This window comes from Heterodontus francisci, chromosome 33 (genome assembly GCF_036365525.1).
Source record: "Heterodontus francisci isolate sHetFra1 chromosome 33, sHetFra1.hap1, whole genome shotgun sequence".
In the NCBI taxonomy this organism is placed as follows: domain Eukaryota; kingdom Metazoa; phylum Chordata; class Chondrichthyes; order Heterodontiformes; family Heterodontidae; genus Heterodontus; species Heterodontus francisci.
This window is the reverse complement of record NC_090403.1, coordinates 59,642,696-59,661,531: the sequence shown is the minus strand read 5'-3', so window position 1 is coordinate 59,661,531 and position 18,836 is coordinate 59,642,696. Positions and strand designations below refer to the sequence as shown.

Here is an 18,836-nt window from a genome sequence, read left to right as displayed (position 1 = left end):
CAGCGATGCCTGCATCCCACAAACTAATAAAAACAAAACCCTAAAATTGGAGCTTGGTGATGACAGGAAGCGCCCCCTTCACAAAAAGGGATGGCGGAATTCTGGAACTCTGTCATTCAAAAGTTGTTGAGGCGAAGGATCAATTGAAAATTTAAAATGGAGATTGATAGCTTTTTGTTAAGCAAAGGTATAAGGGTTATATAGTGCAGGGCACACCAAGACATGGAGTAGGATTTTGGGATGTTGGCCGATAGTTACGAGTGCAATTACACAGTTTACCGTGCACTGAATTCAGTCACCCTTATGCAGTTGCAGGTAAGCCAAGCGACTGAGCACAGAAAGCGATAGAGAAAAGGCAGGTGAGCTACTCACCTGTAACAAGTTACAGAGCAGCAACGGCAGAGGCTGGGGAATGCAGCATCATTGAGAAAACAGCAAGACAGAAAACAAGATCTGAACTAAAACATTACAGGCACATGCACTGGTCAGAACTCAGATTACACACAAATACAGACACACATCTGAAAATCAGCTGCACAATCGCATTCACATTTTTAGAAATCAGTTTAATGAATGATTCAAAAATAAACAGTGACTTTTCTACAAAACTTTCAAATGGATCAGGTTAGTTATAAACTCTGAAAATGAACATTTTGAAATATTTTAAATACACAAGAGTGACATTGAGGATCACGCAACATCAAAAATACGCATGTGCACACAAATCCTGCACATTTTACACAATAGTTCAATGCATTTTGCATTATATAACTATCAATTCTAATTGTCTGGGCTTCTAATGAAAACGCTCAGGCTGCACTAGGTTTCAAACACACCACAGAGTCCTCAGCAAGAGAAGGTTTCACCTCTTCAAAAAAATCTCAAAGCTTAAGCTCATCACTAACTTTTTAAAATAACGAGTTTTTAAACAGATCACTATGTACATAATTTCATCCGATTTTCAAAAGATTTGAGGAATCAACCAGTTGTCTGCAGTTTTCAATTTCAGGTGTTCTGGAATCTGCTCTGAAATGCACTTCTCCTTTACAATTACTAACAGTTGGCATGGATTAAAGAGTGATGACCACAATTGCTTTGCCACGAAAACCAAACCAATGACCAGTGCCCCAACATATCACTCGAAATAAGTAGACACTGTGCACGCAGGCACTGTTGCTTAATTCAATGAGAATTGTGCAGCAGCTGTATAGCTCCAAATCACGTATTTATTGCACACAGGGCCGGGTCATTGAGGGAAAGGAGGACAGCAGATCATTTCCAGGAAAAGTGTCAACACTAAATAATCCATAATGTACAATAATGGATTTTATTTCATTTCGGTTTAGTAAATATGCCACTGGCTCTTGTGCTGTCTATACAGCCAGCTGCTAATCCACTCTAAGAATTAACAGTATCATCTTCACGCAGCCTCTCAACGCAAGTGTGTAACTGGAACAGGATATTAAAGAGCTTAATATTGAAAGGTCTTTGACCTGAAATGTTAACTTTGTTTTTCTGGCAACAGATGCTGCCTGGCCTGCTGAGTGTGACTGGCATTTTGTTTTTATTTCAGATTTCCAGCACCCCCAGTATTTTGATTTTGTATTAAAAAGCTACAACAGATCAAACTTAAGTCCCACAATATCAAATATTTCATTCTTTAAAACAGCTTCAAAGAATAATGACCATGTATTAAAATATTTTAAAAGAGTTTGTGTCTGACTCAAATCAACATTTATAAAATTACCACTCCTACATGTGACGCAGTTTTGGATTACACCACACTGCACTCAGCGACACCACATAGTTCGAAGCCCAATTCTCCATTTCATAAAACTTTTTGATTTGTTTTTTTCCTTCCCTAATTGAGCAAATGTAACTGAGTAATTCACAGTGGAGAGAAAGGAAATGTGATGCTGCATTTAAATCACTGCAATCAGAAAGGCTGCTCTTGGTTAGAGAGAAACTGCAATATTCTAAAAGGGAGCGATATGAAGTCAGCATTATTCACTGCCAAACTGCACAGTTACAGCATTGGGTTCCATCTTTAGCAAGATGGAAGTTCAGCTTTCTCAGTTGGCGGAGGAAGGGTAAATACTGCATTACTGTGGAGTCTGGGAGGGTCCAGTGAATGAATACAGCTCCCTCTGCCATCCAATCCATTACTATAGCTGCATCTCTGATCCTCTCTAAACCAGGCAGAAGTCGCTGATGCCCTTATTGTTCACCGCCTGAATCTTTGGGCTTTACGCACACAAGCATTGCAGACTTACATCCATATCCGGGCCCAGTCATATACATTTTGGGCAACATAGTCCGAGCTGAAAATCTGGTCATCAATGGGAACTGCCACAACTGAGAGGTGATAGTTTTCCTAACTAGATTGCAGTCATCTTAGAAACACGGCTGCAGAAATTTAAGATGAATTGAATTTTAAGGAACACTGCAACAAGAAGCTCAGCAAAATGATGGTCACAGAAATAAACACAATGGAAGAAAAGAATTTGCAGTATCCGAGGAGCACTGAACGATTAATTCAAACTGACAAGACTATTGCATTGCCACATATCGAAAAAATTTACAGTATGAAAGGGATAAAACACAAATCACCAAGTTTTACAGAAATTCTGCAGATTGCCTCACTATGGTTTAAAGAACAAGCCTCCATTAGCTATAAACAGTTTACACTTCACTGTTCAGTTTTGCTAGATTGTGACCTTTTCTATATAGCCTGATGGGTGACCTGAATGGCAAAGCTAGCCTCACATTTACCTTCCCAGAAACCCCAGCCCCTCCCCAGTAAACAATCTGGTTATTGCTATCTCTGGCCAAGGGCAGAGCATAGTTTTAATCCTGAAACTTTTCCAATCCTGTTATTCTGAATGAACAACAGCAACATTTAAATTCCACAGACGATGAACTTTACTGTTCAATGCATTACACGCGCAGTAAAGTGGATTATCTCTCTTCACTGCAGAACCCTAATCCTCATTAGTGAGTGCTAAATGGTATATTTTCTAGATTTGATGAGATTACAACCCAACTAATCAAATGATATCTGAACTACCTCCATCAACTGCACACCTTGTCTATCGAAAAATTTTTTTGAATGGTTTCTACTTTCTGATGTGAAAGCACAGGAGCTACTGCTATAAACGGAGATGACGCATTCAACAGGAAATCCGCTTTCTTACCAATGAGGCAGAATGATAATCTATGCACCAAAAATGCCTCATGAATGGCTGCAAACCTCTACCCCTTAAAACAGCAACTGTGCTGAGTTAAAATCAACAATACTTATTGATTGGCACAATTAGCACCTTCTCAAGGGCAACTCGGGATGGGCAACAAATGCTGGCCTTGCCAGCCATGCTCACATCCCATGAAAGAATTTTAAAAAAATTGGAAGTGCAGATAGCATCATCATCCTTTCAAAAACCTTTCTGGATGACAGCATTTCAAACCCGTGGAACTAGAGGAGACACCAAACAAACCAGCGATGGTACACAGCAAATAAATTCTACATCTCTCTTAGCTGTGAAATTCTGTCACCATGAGGAAGAAATGTTGACTACTGGGGCAATCACTATTTTAAACTGCACACAACAGCAGCAGGAATAACAGACATACCAGTGGTATTGCAACAAGGGGGTTATGGCAACCCTGCCTTCTGATGAATGGCTACTGGGCTCAGTGTAGTGTAATCTGCCAATACCAACACCCACAAACCTACTGTTTTCGAAGGAAGTTTGAAAGAAACCCTGCCTTCGAGTGTTGCTGTGCGCCCCGATCCTGTGAGGTGAGGTTCTCATACTGATTCAGCTCCGACTGATCCAACAGTTCAAAATCATCACCCTCTGCATCAGTGTCCATTTCTATGCCTGAGTGTTCATAACAGGTCTGTGAAGCAACCCTTGGAGGATTGTCTCTCACCACTTGGGCCTCTTGAGTTGTGCTCGACAGGGCAGCCGCCATCATATTACTGGCTAGCGCTCCTGCCAGGGCAAGGCCCTGGTTGCCTGTGAAATTCAGGGGTGATGGCAGCCCACTGAGGGATATATCTACATCAATATCCTCCTGATCAGAAAACAGGCTCTCGTCCTCTTGTGCCAAAGCCTGGTAGGGGGCAGTTGGAATACCCAGGCTGGTATCATCATCATCATCATCCAGACCAGTCACATTATGGTTTATTGATGGGAATTCTGGTAGATCTCTTGCAAATGACTCCTCCGGGTCACTATGGTGATCAAGATCTAGGTGCAAAAGAGAATTTGGGTTAATTCAGATATTTCTGTCATGTGGCCAATATCAGGAATGTAGTGTATTTGTCTTCTAAGAACATAGGAAAAAGGAGCAGACCTCACTGCCCCTCGAGCCTGCTCCACCATTCAATATGATGATAGCTGATCTTGTACCTCAACTCTACTTTCCCACCCACTGCCTACATCCATTGATGCCCCGAGACTCCAAAAACCTTAGCTCAGCCTTAGATGTACTCACCAATGGAGCATCCACAACACTTTGGGGTAGACAATTTCAAAGTTTCACAACGCTTTGAGTGAAAAAATTTCCCATCTCAGTCCTAAATGATCCACTCCTTTTATCCTGAGCCTGGCCCATGTTCCAGATTCCCCAGCCAGGGGCAACAACCTCTCATTGTCTACCTGTCAAGCCCCTTCAGAATCTTGGATGTTTCAATGAGATCACTTCTCATTCTTCTAAACTCCAGACAGTATAGGCCCAATTTTCTCAGCCTCTTATTATAGGGCAACCCAGCAACCAAACTAGTGAACTTTTGCCGGAGCGGCTCCAATGCAAATGATGTTGTATCACCAAAAGCTCTGCAAAATTGTAGAAGACCTCCTTATTCTTGCACTCCAATCACCTTGCAATAAAGGCCAGCATACCATTTGCCTTCCTAATTGCTTTCTGTACCTGCATGCTAACTTTCTGTGTTCCTTGTACAAGTACACCAAAGTCCATCTGAACATCACATTTAGAAGTTTCACGCCTTTTAAAAAAAATCTGCAGCTGTTCAACTTCCACCTCGACTGACAAAGGGAGAAATCACAGAAATTCTCTTTGTCAAAGCCATGATTTTCAAATAATTGAGACAAGTGCTTAAAATAGAAGCAATCAGTTTGAAAAGACACTTGGAAAGATAATACAATGGAGAACCAGGCTGAATTTAGAAGGTTCAGAAGGGAAGTGAAGAAGCAGATAAGAGAAGCAAACGGGGAGTATGAAGAGAGACTGGCGGCTAACATAAAAGGGAATCCCAAAGTCTTCTATAGGCATATAAATAGTTAAAAGATGGTAAAAGGAGTACGGCCGATTAGAGAGCAAAAACAGTCAGAGGTCGTGGTACACATTGGCACCAACGACATAGGTCGAAAGAGGGATAAGGTCTTGCAACAAGAATTTAGGGAGCTAGGTAGATTAAAAAGCAGAACCTCAAAGGTTGTAATCTCTGGATTACTCCCGGTGCAACGGCTAGTGTGTATAGGAATAGGAGGATAGAGCAGATGAATGCATGGCTGAAGAGATGGTGCAAGAGGGAGGGCTTTAGTTTCCTGGATCACTGGGCTTGTTTCAGGCAAAGGTGGGCGGGTGTACAATTTGGATGGGTTGCACCTGAACCAGAATAGGACCAACATCCTTGCTGGGAGGTTTGCTAGTGCTGTTGGGGGGGGGGGGGGGGGGTGGTGGGTGGCGGTTGAAACTAATTTGGCAGGAGGATGGGATACAGAGTGGAGGTACAGTATGGGGTGATGCACAGTCAAATACGGCAGAGCAAATGTAGACTTGTTAAGGCACAAGCGAATAATGCAAGGCTGGATTGCAGCTATTTTAACGCAAGGAGTTTTACAAGTAAGGCAGATTAATTGAGGGCATTGATTAACACATGGGAATATGATATTGCTATCACAGAGACATGGTTGAGGGAAGCTCAATATTCCAGGGTATAGAATCTTCAGGCATGACAGGGGAAGGGGGTAAAAGAGGAGGTGGCATTGCACTGTTGTTCAAGGAGTTAATTACTGCAGTAAGGAGGGATGATATCTTAGAAGGTTCCTCAATTGAGGTCGTATGGGTAGAACTAAAAAGGGGGCAATCACTTGGCTGGGAGTGTACAACCAGCCTCCAAACAGTCAGGGAGAGATAGAGGAGCAGATACGTAGGCAAATTTCAGAGAGGTGTAAAAATAATAGGGTAATAATAGTAGGGGATTTCAATTTCCCCAATATCAACTGGGATAGTTTTTGGGCAAAAGGCTTAAAGGGGGGCGGAATTTTTAAAATGCATACAGGAGAGCTTTTATGAGCCAGTACGTAGAAAGTCCTACAAGAGAAGTGGACCTAATCCTAGGGAATGAAGCCAGACAAGTGGTTGAAGTGTCAGTAGGGGAGCATTTCGGGGATAGTGACCATAAATCTGTAAGATTTAAGGTGGTTATGGAAAAGGACAAAGATGGACCGGAAATAAAGGTACTGAATTGGGGGAAGGCCGATTTCAATATGATGAAACAGGATCTGGCCAAAGTGGACTGGGAGCAGCTACTTGTAGGAAAGTTTACATCAGACCAGTGGGAATCAAAGAGGAAATAGTGAGAGTTCAGAGCAAACATGTACCCGTTAAGGTGAAGGGTAAGACCAACAAGTCCAGGGAACCCTGGATGTCAAGAAATATAGAGGATTTGGATCATGAAAAAAAAGGGAGGCTTATGGCAGATTCAGAGGGCTGAAAACAGCGGAGACACTAGAGTCATACAGCACAGAAACAGGCTCTTCGGCTCATCGTGTCTGTGCCGGCCATCAAGCACCTAACTGTTCTAATCCCATTTTTCAGCACTTGGCCCGTAGCCTTGTATGCTATGGCGTTTCAAGTGCTCATCTAAATACTTCTTAAATGTTATAAGGGTCCTGCCTCTACCACCTCTTCAGGCAGTGTATTCCAGATTCCAACCATCCTCTGGGTGAAAAAATGTTTCCTCAAATCCCCTCTAAACCTCCTGCCCCTTACCTTAAATCTATGCCCCCTGGTTGTTGACCCCTCCGCTAAGGGAAAAAGTTTCTTGCTATCTAATCTATCAATGCCCCTCATAATTTTGTATACAGCAATCAGGTCCCCCCTCAGCCTTCTCTGCTCTGAGGAAAACAACCCTAGCCGTTTCAGCCTCTCTTCATAGCTGAAACGCTCCAGCCCAGGCAACATCCTGGTGAATCTCCTCTGCACCCTCTCCAGTGCAATCACATTTTTTCAATAGTGTGGTGCCCAGAAATGTACACAGTACTCCAGCTGTGGCCTAACTAGCGTTTCATACAGCTCCATCATAACCTCCCTGCTCTTATATTCTATGCCTCGGCTAATAAAGGCAAGTATCCCATATGCCTTCCTAACCACCTTATCTACCTGTGCTGCTGCCTTCAGTGATCTATGGACAAGTACACCAAGGTCCCTCTGACCCTCTGTACTTCCTAGAGTCCTACCATCCATTGTATATTCCCTTGCCTTGTTAGTCCTCCCAAAATGCATCACCTCACACTTCTCAGGATTATATTCCCTTTGCCACTGCTCCACCCATCTTACCAGCCCATCTTTATCGACCTGATTGCTGTATACAAAATTATGAGGGACATTGATAGATTAGATAAGAAACTTTTTCCCTTAGCGGAGGGGTCAATTAACCAGGGGGCATAGATTTAAGGTAAGGGGCAGGAGGTTTAGAGGGGATTTGAGGGTGGTTGGAATCTGGAACGCACTGCGTGAAGAGGTGGTAGAGGCAGGAACCCTCATAACATATGAGAAGTATTTAGATGAGTACTTGAAACGCCACAGCATACAAGGCTATGGCCCAAGTGCAGGAAAATGGGATTAGAATAGTTTGGTGCTTGATGGCTGGCACAGACAGGATGGGACGAAGGGCCTGTTTCTATGCTGTATATGTCTTTGACTCTAAAAGGGGATTTACACATGGAGGCAGGGGGAGTAGATGAGGTATTAAATGAATTCTTTGCATCTGTATTTACTAAGGAAGAAGATGCTACCCAGGTCATGGAGAAAGAGGAGCTAATTAATACACTGGAAGGATTTAAAATTGATGAGGAGGAAGTGTTAGATAGGCTGGCAGCACTTAAAGTTGATTAAGCAAAGGACTGGATGAGATGTATCCGAGCATACTGAGGGAAGTGAGTGTGGAAATTGCGGAAGCACTGGCCATAATTTTCCAGTCCTCCTTAGAGTCAGGGTGGTACCAGAGGACTGGAGAATTGCAAATGTTACACCCTTGTTCAAAAAAGGGTGGAAAGATGAGCCCAGCAACTACAGTTTAACTTTGGTGGTGTGGAAACTTCTAGAAACGATAATCCGGGACAAAATTAATAGGCACATGGACACAGGCAGGTTGATTAGAGAAAACCAGCACAGATTTGTCAAGGAAAAATCGTGTTTAACTAAATTGCTGCAATTTATTTGAAGAGGTAACAGAGGGTTGATGAGGACAATGCTGTTGATGTGGCGTACATGGACTTTCAAAAGGCATTTGATCCAGTGCTGCACAACAGATTTGTGAGCAAAGTTATAATTCAAGGAATAAAAGGGACTGTAGCAACATGGATACGAAATTGGCTTGGCTGTGTGACAGGAAACAGAGAGTTGTGATTAATGAATGTTTTTTGGACTGGAGGAAGGTTTGTAGTGGAGTTCCCCAGGGGTCAGTGTTGTGACCCTTGGACTTCCTGCTATATATTAATGACCTAGACCTTGGGGTACCGAGCACAATTTCAAAATTTGTGGATGATACAAAACTTGGAAGCATTGTGAACTGTGAGGAGGATAGTGTAGAACTTCAAAAGCACAGACAAGATCATGGAATGGGCTGAGAAGTGGCAGATGAAGTTCAATGGGGAGAAATGTGAAATGATTCATTTCGGTCGGAAGAACGTTATCTAAAATATAAGGTAATATAAAGGGTACAACTCTAAGGGGATACAGGAACAGAGAGACCTGCGGGTATATGTGCATAAGTCATTGAAGGTGGCAGGACAGGTTGAAAGAGCAGTTTAATTTAGTTATGGGATATGATGAAATGGCCGAGGCATTGAACAGGTATTTTGTATCGGTCTTCACAGTGGAGGACACTAATAACATGCCAGTAATTGACAAAGAGACGAACGTAGGTGAGGACCTGGAAACAATCATTATTACGGAACAGGTAGTGTTGGGCAAGCTAATGGAGCTAAGGATTGATAAGTCTCCTGGCCCTGATGGAATGCATCCCAGGGTACTAAAAGAGATGGCGGAAGAAATAGCAGGTGCACTGGCGGAAATTTTCCAAAATTCGCTGGACTCTGGGGTAGTCCCAGCAGATTGGAAAACAGCAGATGTGACGCCACTGTTTAAAAAGGGAGGTAGACAAAAGATGGGGAATTATAGACCGGTTAGCTTAACCTCTGTAGTGGGGAAGATGCTTGAGTCTATTATCAAGGAAAAAATAGCAGGGCATCTCGATAGAAATTGTCCCGTTGGGCAGATGCAGCATGGGTTCATGAAGGGCAGGTCATGCTTGACAAATCTTTTGGAATTCTATGAAGACATTACGAGCAAGGTGGACAATGGGGACCCAGTGGATGTGGTGTACCTAGATTTCCAAAAGGCCTTCGACAAGGTGCCGCACAAGAGGCTGCTGCATAAGATAAGGATGCATGGCGTTAGGGGTAAAGTATTAGCATGGATAGAGGATTGGGTGACTAACAGGAAGCAGAGAGTGGGGATAAATGAGTGCTATTCTGGCTGGCAATCAGTCACTAGTGGTGTGCCTCAGGGATGGGTGTTGGGACCGCAATTATTTACAATTTATATAGATGGTTTGGAGTTGGGGACCACGTGTAGGGTGTCAAAGTTTGCAGATGACACTAAGATGAGTGGCAGAGCAAAGTGTGCAGATGACTGAAACTTTGCAGAGGAACATAGATACATTGAGTGAGTGGGCAAAGGTCTGGCAGATGGAATACAATGTTAATAAATGTGAAGTCATTCATTTCGGTAGGAGTAATGGTAAAAAGGATTATTACTTGAATGGTAAAAAGTTGCAGCATGCTGCTATGCAGAGGGACCTGGGTGTCCTTGTGCATGAATCGCAGAAGGTTGGTCTGCAGGTACAGCAAGTAATTAGGAAGGCAAATGGAATTTTGTCCTTCATTGCGAAAGGGATTGAGTTTAAAAGCAGAGAGGTTATGTTGCAGCTGTATAAGGTACTGGTGAGGCCGCACCTGGAGTACTGTGTGCAGTTTTGTTCTCCTTACTTGAGAAAGGATGTACTGGCACTGGAGGGGGTGCAGAGGAGGTTCACTAGGTTGATTCCGGAGTTGAGGGGGTTGGCTTATGAGGAGAGACTGAGTAGATTGGGATTATATTCATTGGAATTCAGAAGAATGAGGGGGGATCTTATAGAAACATATAAAATTATGAAGGGAATAGATAAGATACAAGTAGAGAGGATGTTTCCACTGGCAGGTGAAGCTAGGACAAGAGGGCATAGCCTTAAGATTAGAGGGAGCAGATTTAGGACTGAATTGAGAAGGAACTTCTTCACCCAGAGGGTTGTAAATCTATGGAATTCCTTGCCCAGTGAAGTAGTTGACGCTACTTCAGTAAACGTTTTTAAAGCTAAGGTAGATATCTTTTTGAACAATAAAGGAATTAAGGGATACGGTGAGAGAGCGGGTAAGTGGATCTGAGTCCACGAAAAGATCAGCCATGATCTTATTGAATGGCGGAGCAGGCTCGAGGGGCCGGACGGCCTACTCCTGCTCCTAGTTCTTATGTTCTTAATGAAGCATACAGAACCCTGGGCTTTATTAACAGGGGGCATAGAGTACAAGAGCAAGGTTATGTTGAACTTGTTTCAGACACTAATTCGGCCTCAGCTGGAGTACTGCGCCCAGTTCTGGGCGCTGCACTTTAGAAAGATGTGAAAGCATTGGAGAGATACACAAAAGATTCACAAAAATGGTTCCAGGAATGAGGAACGTCAGTTATGAAGATAGATGGGAGAAGTTGGGATTGCTTTCCTTGGAGAAGGGAAGGCCGAGAGGTGACTTGATAGAGGTATTCAAAATCATGAGGGGTCTGGACAGGATAGGGAAAAACTGTTCCCACTCGTGAAAGGATTGAGAATGAGAGGGCACAGATTTAAAGTAATTGGTAAAAGAAGTAAAAGTGACATGAGAGAAAACTTTTTCATGCAGCGAGTGGTTAAAGTTGGGAATGCACTGCCTGACAGTGTGGTGGAAGCAGGTTCAATTGAGGCAGTCAAAAGGGAATTAGATTGTTACATGAAAAGGAAGAATGTGCAGGGTTACGGGAGAAGGCGGGGATTGGCACTAGATGAACTGCACATTCGGAGAGCTGGTGCTGACATGATGGGCCAAATGACCTCCTTCTGTGCTGCAACAATTCTGTGTGACCCCAGATCACTCACCCACTGCAGACATTCTATACTACAGGTGAAGTAAGGTGACTCCGACTTGGGGAAAAGAGAAATCAGTGAATGACCTCTCATCTTCTGTTGTGTGGCACATCACCGGGGCGCCTGTCGAATTGGGTTGATACCTGACACACAACCTGTTGCACAGAAACTAACTAAATTCACCTAATCAAATGGTTCGACTTCAGATGATACAATTTCCTTGATTTTTGAACAGTAAAATAAAGTATTTAAACAGACTTCCATTAAAACTCAAGAACTTGCCTTCAGACCCATCTGTTATTGGGGTCTGTCCTCGGGATAAGTTGAAGGTTCCGTTCTCAGTGTATGACACCTCGGTGTCAGAATGCTCAGAGTCTGAAATTTCCAGTTCCTTAGCAATCATGGAGTCATCGAGCTTTCCGTGCAGGAAACAGGAGAGACAGAAATAAGATTTTCATAACCATTTAATTCCAAAAAGAAAAAAGACTTGCTTTTACATAGCGCCTTTCATGATCACTGGACATCCCAAAGGGCTTACAGACAATGAAGTATGTTGAAGAGTACTCACTCTTGAAATGTAGGAAATGCTGCAGCTGATTTGTACACAGCAAGCTCCCACAAACAGCAATGTGATAATGACCACATGATAATAAAAAGCTCTGTACATATACACCATAAGAAAGTGGTTCCAGCATTGTATATGAATTTGAATTTACAGAATAGAAAATGTACCAGTTTAACCATTCACCAAGAGAAGAAAGATCTGTATTTAGTTTTTAAATATTAACAATGATTCGTTGACTTCAGAGAATTTCTATTGAACATGATTGAGGGATCTGCTCTCTTTTAAAACCTCCAAATAATCATTAAGCATTTTACACATTTCACAATAAAGTGCAGACTGAATCTCAATGAACAAGCTGCAAATCCATTATCCTTCAGGAGCTTGGACACCGAGGGATTATGAACAATTTAAAAAAACTCTAACCAAACAATTTCATATATGACATTGGCATTTAAACTTCACAGTGAATTGTAAATATTTTAAAACATTTTTTTAAGCTGCTGAGGTGAGGAGAACTAGTGGTGGGAGCCCCCCCGCCCTGCCAAGGAGGCAGAGCAGTTTCGGGAGGGGCCGAGGAGAGTGAGAACGGTGGGGGAGGCGGCTGAGGACAGTGAGCTAGGTGGGTGGTGAACAAGGACAGTGTTTGTGGGGGGGCCGAGGAGAGCACAAGGGTGAGAGTCACACTCAAGTATGGACAGCAGTGCTATCAGGAGAAAAACATGATGTGTACCTTGGGGCAGAACGCAGCCAGCTCAGCTTCACTGTCACTTCCATCATCTGCAGTCTTGATAGTTGCTGCTCGGTGACGCACTGAAACAAACCAGAGATCAGACACTAATCGATATAACAGCCAGGTGGAGCTGCCCCCCTTCAATATGTGCCCAAAATTTGCTGGAATGGGGCATCCCACAGCTTGAGCTATTAGTTAGACTTTTTCCCTCAACCTTGTGCTCAAAAATATTTTGCAATGCAAATCTGAGGAACTGCAAGCTGATAATGATGCATCTGTCACCTTAGTTAACAACAGGATCAACCGTCTATCTCCTTAACTAATTAGATTTAAGGAATGAGAAAGCAACGGCAACGATGGAGCGTGAAATAGTGAATTTGAATCAAATCAGGTACAGAAAAATAAAGAGATTGAGAGAGAAGAGACGAAAAGAAAAGTAATTCAAAAAAATTAAATATTTTTAAATTATCTCTCGAAACAATTTACTACCTGCAAGAGTGAGACTCCATGGTTTCAAATGTTCCCTTTCTGGACCAGAGAGGTTGAATGCATTGCAGGAACATAAATCTCATTAAAAGGGTCCTTATGTAGTTAAATATCGGTCCAAACTTTCAAAGGTGCATTTAACTGCTAATTAATATGCAAATGCAGCAATATCTGGAAGCTCACAGGGAGATTGAGGGTGAGCTGGCAGTTTCACAAGGCTAATGGCAAAGCGACGCAAGTCATCCAGCAACAGTTGGCGTTTCGCAGCTATTCTCTTCCTCACCACAATTGCTGGATGACTTACATACTAATAATGGCAAGCACATTCAACTCACCATTATTTTATAAAATGTAGCCCACTGCGTGGGTTTCTGCCGGCTGCTCTGGTTTCCTCCCACAGTCAAAGACTTGCAGGTTGATAGGTAAATTGGCCATTATAAATTGCCCCTAGTGTAGGTAGGTGGTAGGAGAATGGTGGGGATGTGGTAGAGAATATGGGATTAATGTAGGATTAGTATAAATGGGTGGTTGTTGGTCGGCACAGAAACGGTGGGCCGAAGGGCCTGTTTCAGTGCTGTATCTCTAAATAAATAAATAAATGCAAATTTCTCTAATTGTTCCTCATAAGTCATCATCCCTTACATTTGAGATCACTTTGGTTGTTCCTCATTGCAGTAACATTTGCTGATTGACCAGCTGCTCTCACAGGAGAGGACACTGAAACCTCTTTAGTTTATTTCAGTTACTGGTGTTATCTTGTGATCCTGCTGGTCTTCAGAAGGTGCATGATTATCGTATACTAGACTCAACCCTGGGTTTAACAGTCAAACAAATTTATCAACAATAAAAGAAGCAAATTGTAGCAACTTTTTTTTGCAGTAGTCATCTCTATAGCTATTTCCTGAAATAAGTAGCAAATAATAGTTTAGTGCAAGAGTGGTCAACAATGATGTAAGCAATATTCCTGTATAATCTCACCATCTGCAGGAGCTATCTGGACCACTTGGACATGAACAAGACAGGTTGATAAATAACTTAAAAATGTTAGAGAGGAAGCAGTTTTTAACTATATCTTTAATTCAAAAATGCTGCCAATCAAACTTAGTACTGAAGATATACCACAATATGTTTGTATTTGAATTGAGTGATATGGTCCCTCCCTCAGGCCAGTCAACCTAACTATTTCTGTTGCTTCAGAAATCATAGAAAAGCTATGCCACAGAAAGAGACCATTCAGTCCATTGCGTCTGCGCCGGCTGATAAAACTAGCTGCCCAATCTAATCCCACCTTCCAGCACCTGGTCCGTAGCCTTGCAGGTTACAACACTTCAGGTGTAGGTCCAGGTTCCTTTGAAATGAGTTGAGGGTTTCTGCCTCCACCACCAATCTGGGCAGTGAATTCCAGACCACCCTCTGGGTGAAAAAGTTTTTCCTCATGTCTGCTCTGATCCTTCTACCAATCATCCTAAATCTGTGCCCCCTGGCAACTGACCGCTCTGCTAGGGGAAACAGGTCCTTCCTATCTACTCTATCAGGGCCCCTCATAATTTTGTTCACCTCAATTAAGTCACCCTTCAGCCTCCTCTGTTCTATGAAAAGCAATCCTAGCCTATCCAATCTTTCCTCATAGCTGCAACGTTCAAGCCCTGGCAACATTCTTGTAAATCTTCTCTGTACTCTCTCCAGAGCAATTATGTCCTTCCTGTAATGTGGTGACCAGAACTGTACGCAATACTCCAGCTGTGGCCTAACCAGCGTTCTATACAGTTCCAGCATTACATCCCTGTTTTTGTATTCTATACCTCGACCAATAAAGGAAAGCATTCCATATGCCTACTTCACCACTCTATCTACCTGTCCTGCCACCTTCAGGGACCTGTGGTCTCTCACTTCTTCTACCCCTCTCAATATCCTCCCGTTTTTTGTGTATTCCCTTGCTTTGTCAAGTCGTGACATGATTTCCATGGGTAAACCTAGTTTTTAACCCCTTTATATACCATGCCAGAAGTAAAGTCAATACATTAGGTCTCTGATGTGCCAGAGGATTTTGACTCTTAATCCCAATCTACATTAGTTTTTATAAAATGCCCCAAAACAGGTTCAGACAGATGGGAATAAAAGGCATGCTACAACCAAAGGGTTAATTTTATCCATTGCAAATTTCCCTTCATTACTCACACTGTCGTTCCCGCTGTTTTGTCAACATGTATCCCTTCATGCTGAAATCCAGCCGCTTGAGCACGGGTTCAATTCTAGCATAAACCGTTAGCCCCAGTTGGTGATAAATGGCCAGAGGCCAGAGCAGTATGCCAATCACTGTGGGAAAGGAAAACATCGGCGTGAAATGAGCGACAAACCACAGCAGGAAGGTCCTGAAGTACTTTTAAAGTCTACAGTCCTGGTATCTAATTAGGGTAAGTAAAAATATTCAGGGCTGCCTAGAAACCCTCCCACTTTTATATAATTAACCCACACAAGATAATTAACTTCAGAGGTAAGGTGGCCAATGTATTCGAGCAGAAGTCGAGAACACATCTAGTCAATGAGATATCTAATAAACCCTTGTAACATGCACATGCTGCCACACTATATTTCAATCTTCACCCAGGTTACTGCAAACATTTATCTCTGAGAAAAGGTTCAATTATAAAGAAGATAGCAGTGAAGCTTCAGAACCTTTCATTTTACTGCACCTTTAGATGAAACTTAGTTCCTTCACTCCTGAACCATGGTCATTTCTGATCAGCCATTAGGTCTGTGACTGAGGTCAGGTATGTCTTACATTCCTGAACACTGAGGCAGAACTGGGAATTGTGTCAGTTGTGGCTCAGTTGGTACCATTCTTGCTTTTGAGCCATAAGGTTCCGGTTTCAAGTCCCACTCCAGGACTTGAACGTAAAAATCAAGGCTTACACTCTAATGTAATACCGAGGGAGTGCTGCACTGTTGGAGGTGCTGGCTTTTCGATGAGACGTTAAATCGAGGCCCTGTCTGTCCTTTCAGGTGGACATAAAAGATCCTATGCCACTATATCAAAGAAGAGCAAGGGAGTTATCCCCGGTGTCCTGGTCAATATTTATTCCTCAATCAACATCACAAAAACAGATTATCTGGTCATTATCACATTTGTTTATGGGATCTTGCTGTGCACAAATTAGCTGCTACATTACAGCAGTGACTCCACTCCAAATGTACTTCATTGGCTGTTAAGCACTTTGAGACGTCCTGTGGTCATGAAAAGCGCTATATAGATGCAAATCTGTCTCTTTCTTTTCAGAACAATTCAATTGTCCCATCCTGCTCCTGAATCGGTGACCAATCACGCTGCCCATTCCCTCACTGCCACACATGCTGCTGCTACCCACTGATAGCCTGTGGTCTGTGGCACTGAGCAATAGCAGCTACAGTGCTCAACACACTTGGGCTTAAGGCACAGGACTAACTATAGCTATGGAAACTGATTTGTGACTGCTTTTTTGGAGGGGCAGGGTGCAGAGGTTGCTCTGCACGTGCAAAAGGAAGTACACACAAGAGTGAATGGAATATAAATATTGCTGGGCTTGTGAGAGAACTGCTTTATTTCAGCTACTCAATCAGAACATTGGTTTTCAAATATTCATTGCACGTCACTGGGTGCAGACCAAGGGTAGCAGGTACAGAAGACAACTGAAAGCATGTCATTTTATTCGGAATGAACTTATCTAAGACAAGTCAGATGTATTAAGACAGCACTTACAACTGATGTAACACAGGAGGAGACCAGGAATGTACCGTCCAATTACAGCCAGGAACGTGAACACACCACAAACTAAAAGACAAAACTGAACAAAACAATCGGATACAATCAATTCAAATCTTGCATTCAGACCTACTTTCCCACAAAGCAGAATTTCTGGGGATTTTTAGAATGATTCCTACAGCACTAGCAGCATCTTGGGATTCCAGGGGTAGCACATTAAAGCTCCACACACTGCGGGTTTGGATCTGCATTAAATCTAAGTGATATTGAAGAGTTTCAATCTGCCAATCGCAGCCATTCACTTTTGCTTGAAAGCAATCTCACCCTACCATCACCCCCATCCATTTCTACTCGCCCTCACTTTCTCACACTTTCTCACACTCTCTCACCCGCCCCCACCTCCTCACATACTTCCACCTTCACCTACCAAACTCCTCCTACTCCCACCCATCCTGAGCCCCCTCCACCCCAACCCTCCCACCCTTTCATCCACCCATCCCACTCGTCTCACCCACCTCACCTTCCCACCCTCACTCGTTCACCCCCTCCGATCCTCACCCCCTTTCCCCTTGTCCCTTCCCCATCCACCACATGTCCTGGTGCCTCGTTGCACTACAAGCAATTTATTTCATGTAAAGCACTGATCAAATGTTTAAAAAAAGAATTCTGCATTTCTAAAGACAACTTTGAAGTCATTTTGGAGGGATTTAAATTCAAAATTTTTTCATGAAGAGGCAGAATGACTTGATAAAAAGGATATCTTACAATCTTGGAACTCTCCAGAAGGCAATGGGACTAACAGATTCCAAATACAATGATGCATTATTTTAACAAAAATGTATGATCACTTGAATTAATGGAATAAATATAAGTACTTTAAATCAGTCTCTGATATTACAGTAACCCGATAGTTTAACAAAGCTCTTACCTTACCAGGATTCTGCTTTTTAAAATGGTACAAGTTCTTCAAGAATCTGTCTGCAATGACTGAGAGCTCTGCCATTCTGTGACAAAGTTCAGGAACGCTGAGCAGTTTTGGGTGAACAAGGCCCCAGCTGCATGGGAATAAAAGACCATCGCACGTGTTAGAATGCCATCAAAAGGATGCTCACCTAAAAGCGCAATCGAAAATGAGTTGCAGCAAGGATGAGTTGTAATAGATTACCAATAGATTGTTAGAGCAAAGATCAGGCGCTCAGTCCGCATAATACCTTGTGCCCCAGATATCCCCACCAGCCTGGAGAATGGGAACTGTTTCCTGTCCAGGGTCCATCTTAGGAAATGGGGACTGCTCTGGAGCTGAGCCTGCAGACAGTTTATGTCTGAATCCAAATGTTTTGAGGATCACACAATCAGCAGGTGGTTTATTATATACACCAGCAGCCATGAATTAGGACTCAATGTTTCCCCAAAGATGATTTTCCACAAGTGTCACTTTTAATAATGCTTATAAAACAAAATATACTAGATTATAGTTATGAGAGTTTCTCAGTCACTAGGTATTTCAATTATATTGAATATAGCTTTCCGACAATTACTTTCTTCCCATCCATCCCCGTTCCACTGTGGTGTTACACCTCATTACATCATCTCAGTGGCAGCCCAAATACAAGTCAACGGGAATTTTAGTGAAAGTAAAATAGAGGTTGTGACAACAACTCACATTTATACAGAGCCTTTAACATAGTAAAATGTCCCAAGGTTCTTCATTGGAACATAATCAGACGAAAAAAAAAAGTTATTGACTAGTGGTTGTGGAGAGTCACAGTAATTTAAAATATTTTGATATAAAATGGAAAACTATACTCAGAAAATACGTTAGCTTTGAGAATATCACCAGGCTACA

The 18,836-nt window shown here is 42.6% G+C and overlaps 1 protein-coding gene across 2 annotated transcripts in view; it reads right to left on the bottom strand.

The window, feature by feature from the left end:
* Positions 1 to 545: 545 nt before the first annotated feature.
* retreg3 (reticulophagy regulator family member 3) overlaps positions 546 to 18,836 on the bottom strand; it is a 50,736-nt gene continuing 32,445 nt past the window's right edge. Inside the window, exons 4-9 of one of the 2 annotated variants that reach the window (XM_068013704.1) lie at positions 17,919 to 18,045; positions 16,988 to 17,072; positions 15,430 to 15,567; positions 12,766 to 12,845; positions 11,753 to 11,885; positions 546 to 4,253 (exon numbers count right to left, since the gene is read on the bottom strand). In XM_068013704.1, the coding sequence (XP_067869805.1) occupies positions 3,730 to 4,253; positions 11,753 to 11,885; positions 12,766 to 12,845; positions 15,430 to 15,567; positions 16,988 to 17,072; positions 17,919 to 18,045 (1,087 nt within the window). In that variant the 3' untranslated portion in view covers positions 546 to 3,729. The remainder of the gene's footprint in view (positions 4,254 to 11,752; positions 11,886 to 12,765; positions 12,846 to 15,429; positions 15,568 to 16,987; positions 17,073 to 17,918; positions 18,046 to 18,836) is intronic. The other variant, XM_068013705.1, reaches the window with a different exon arrangement.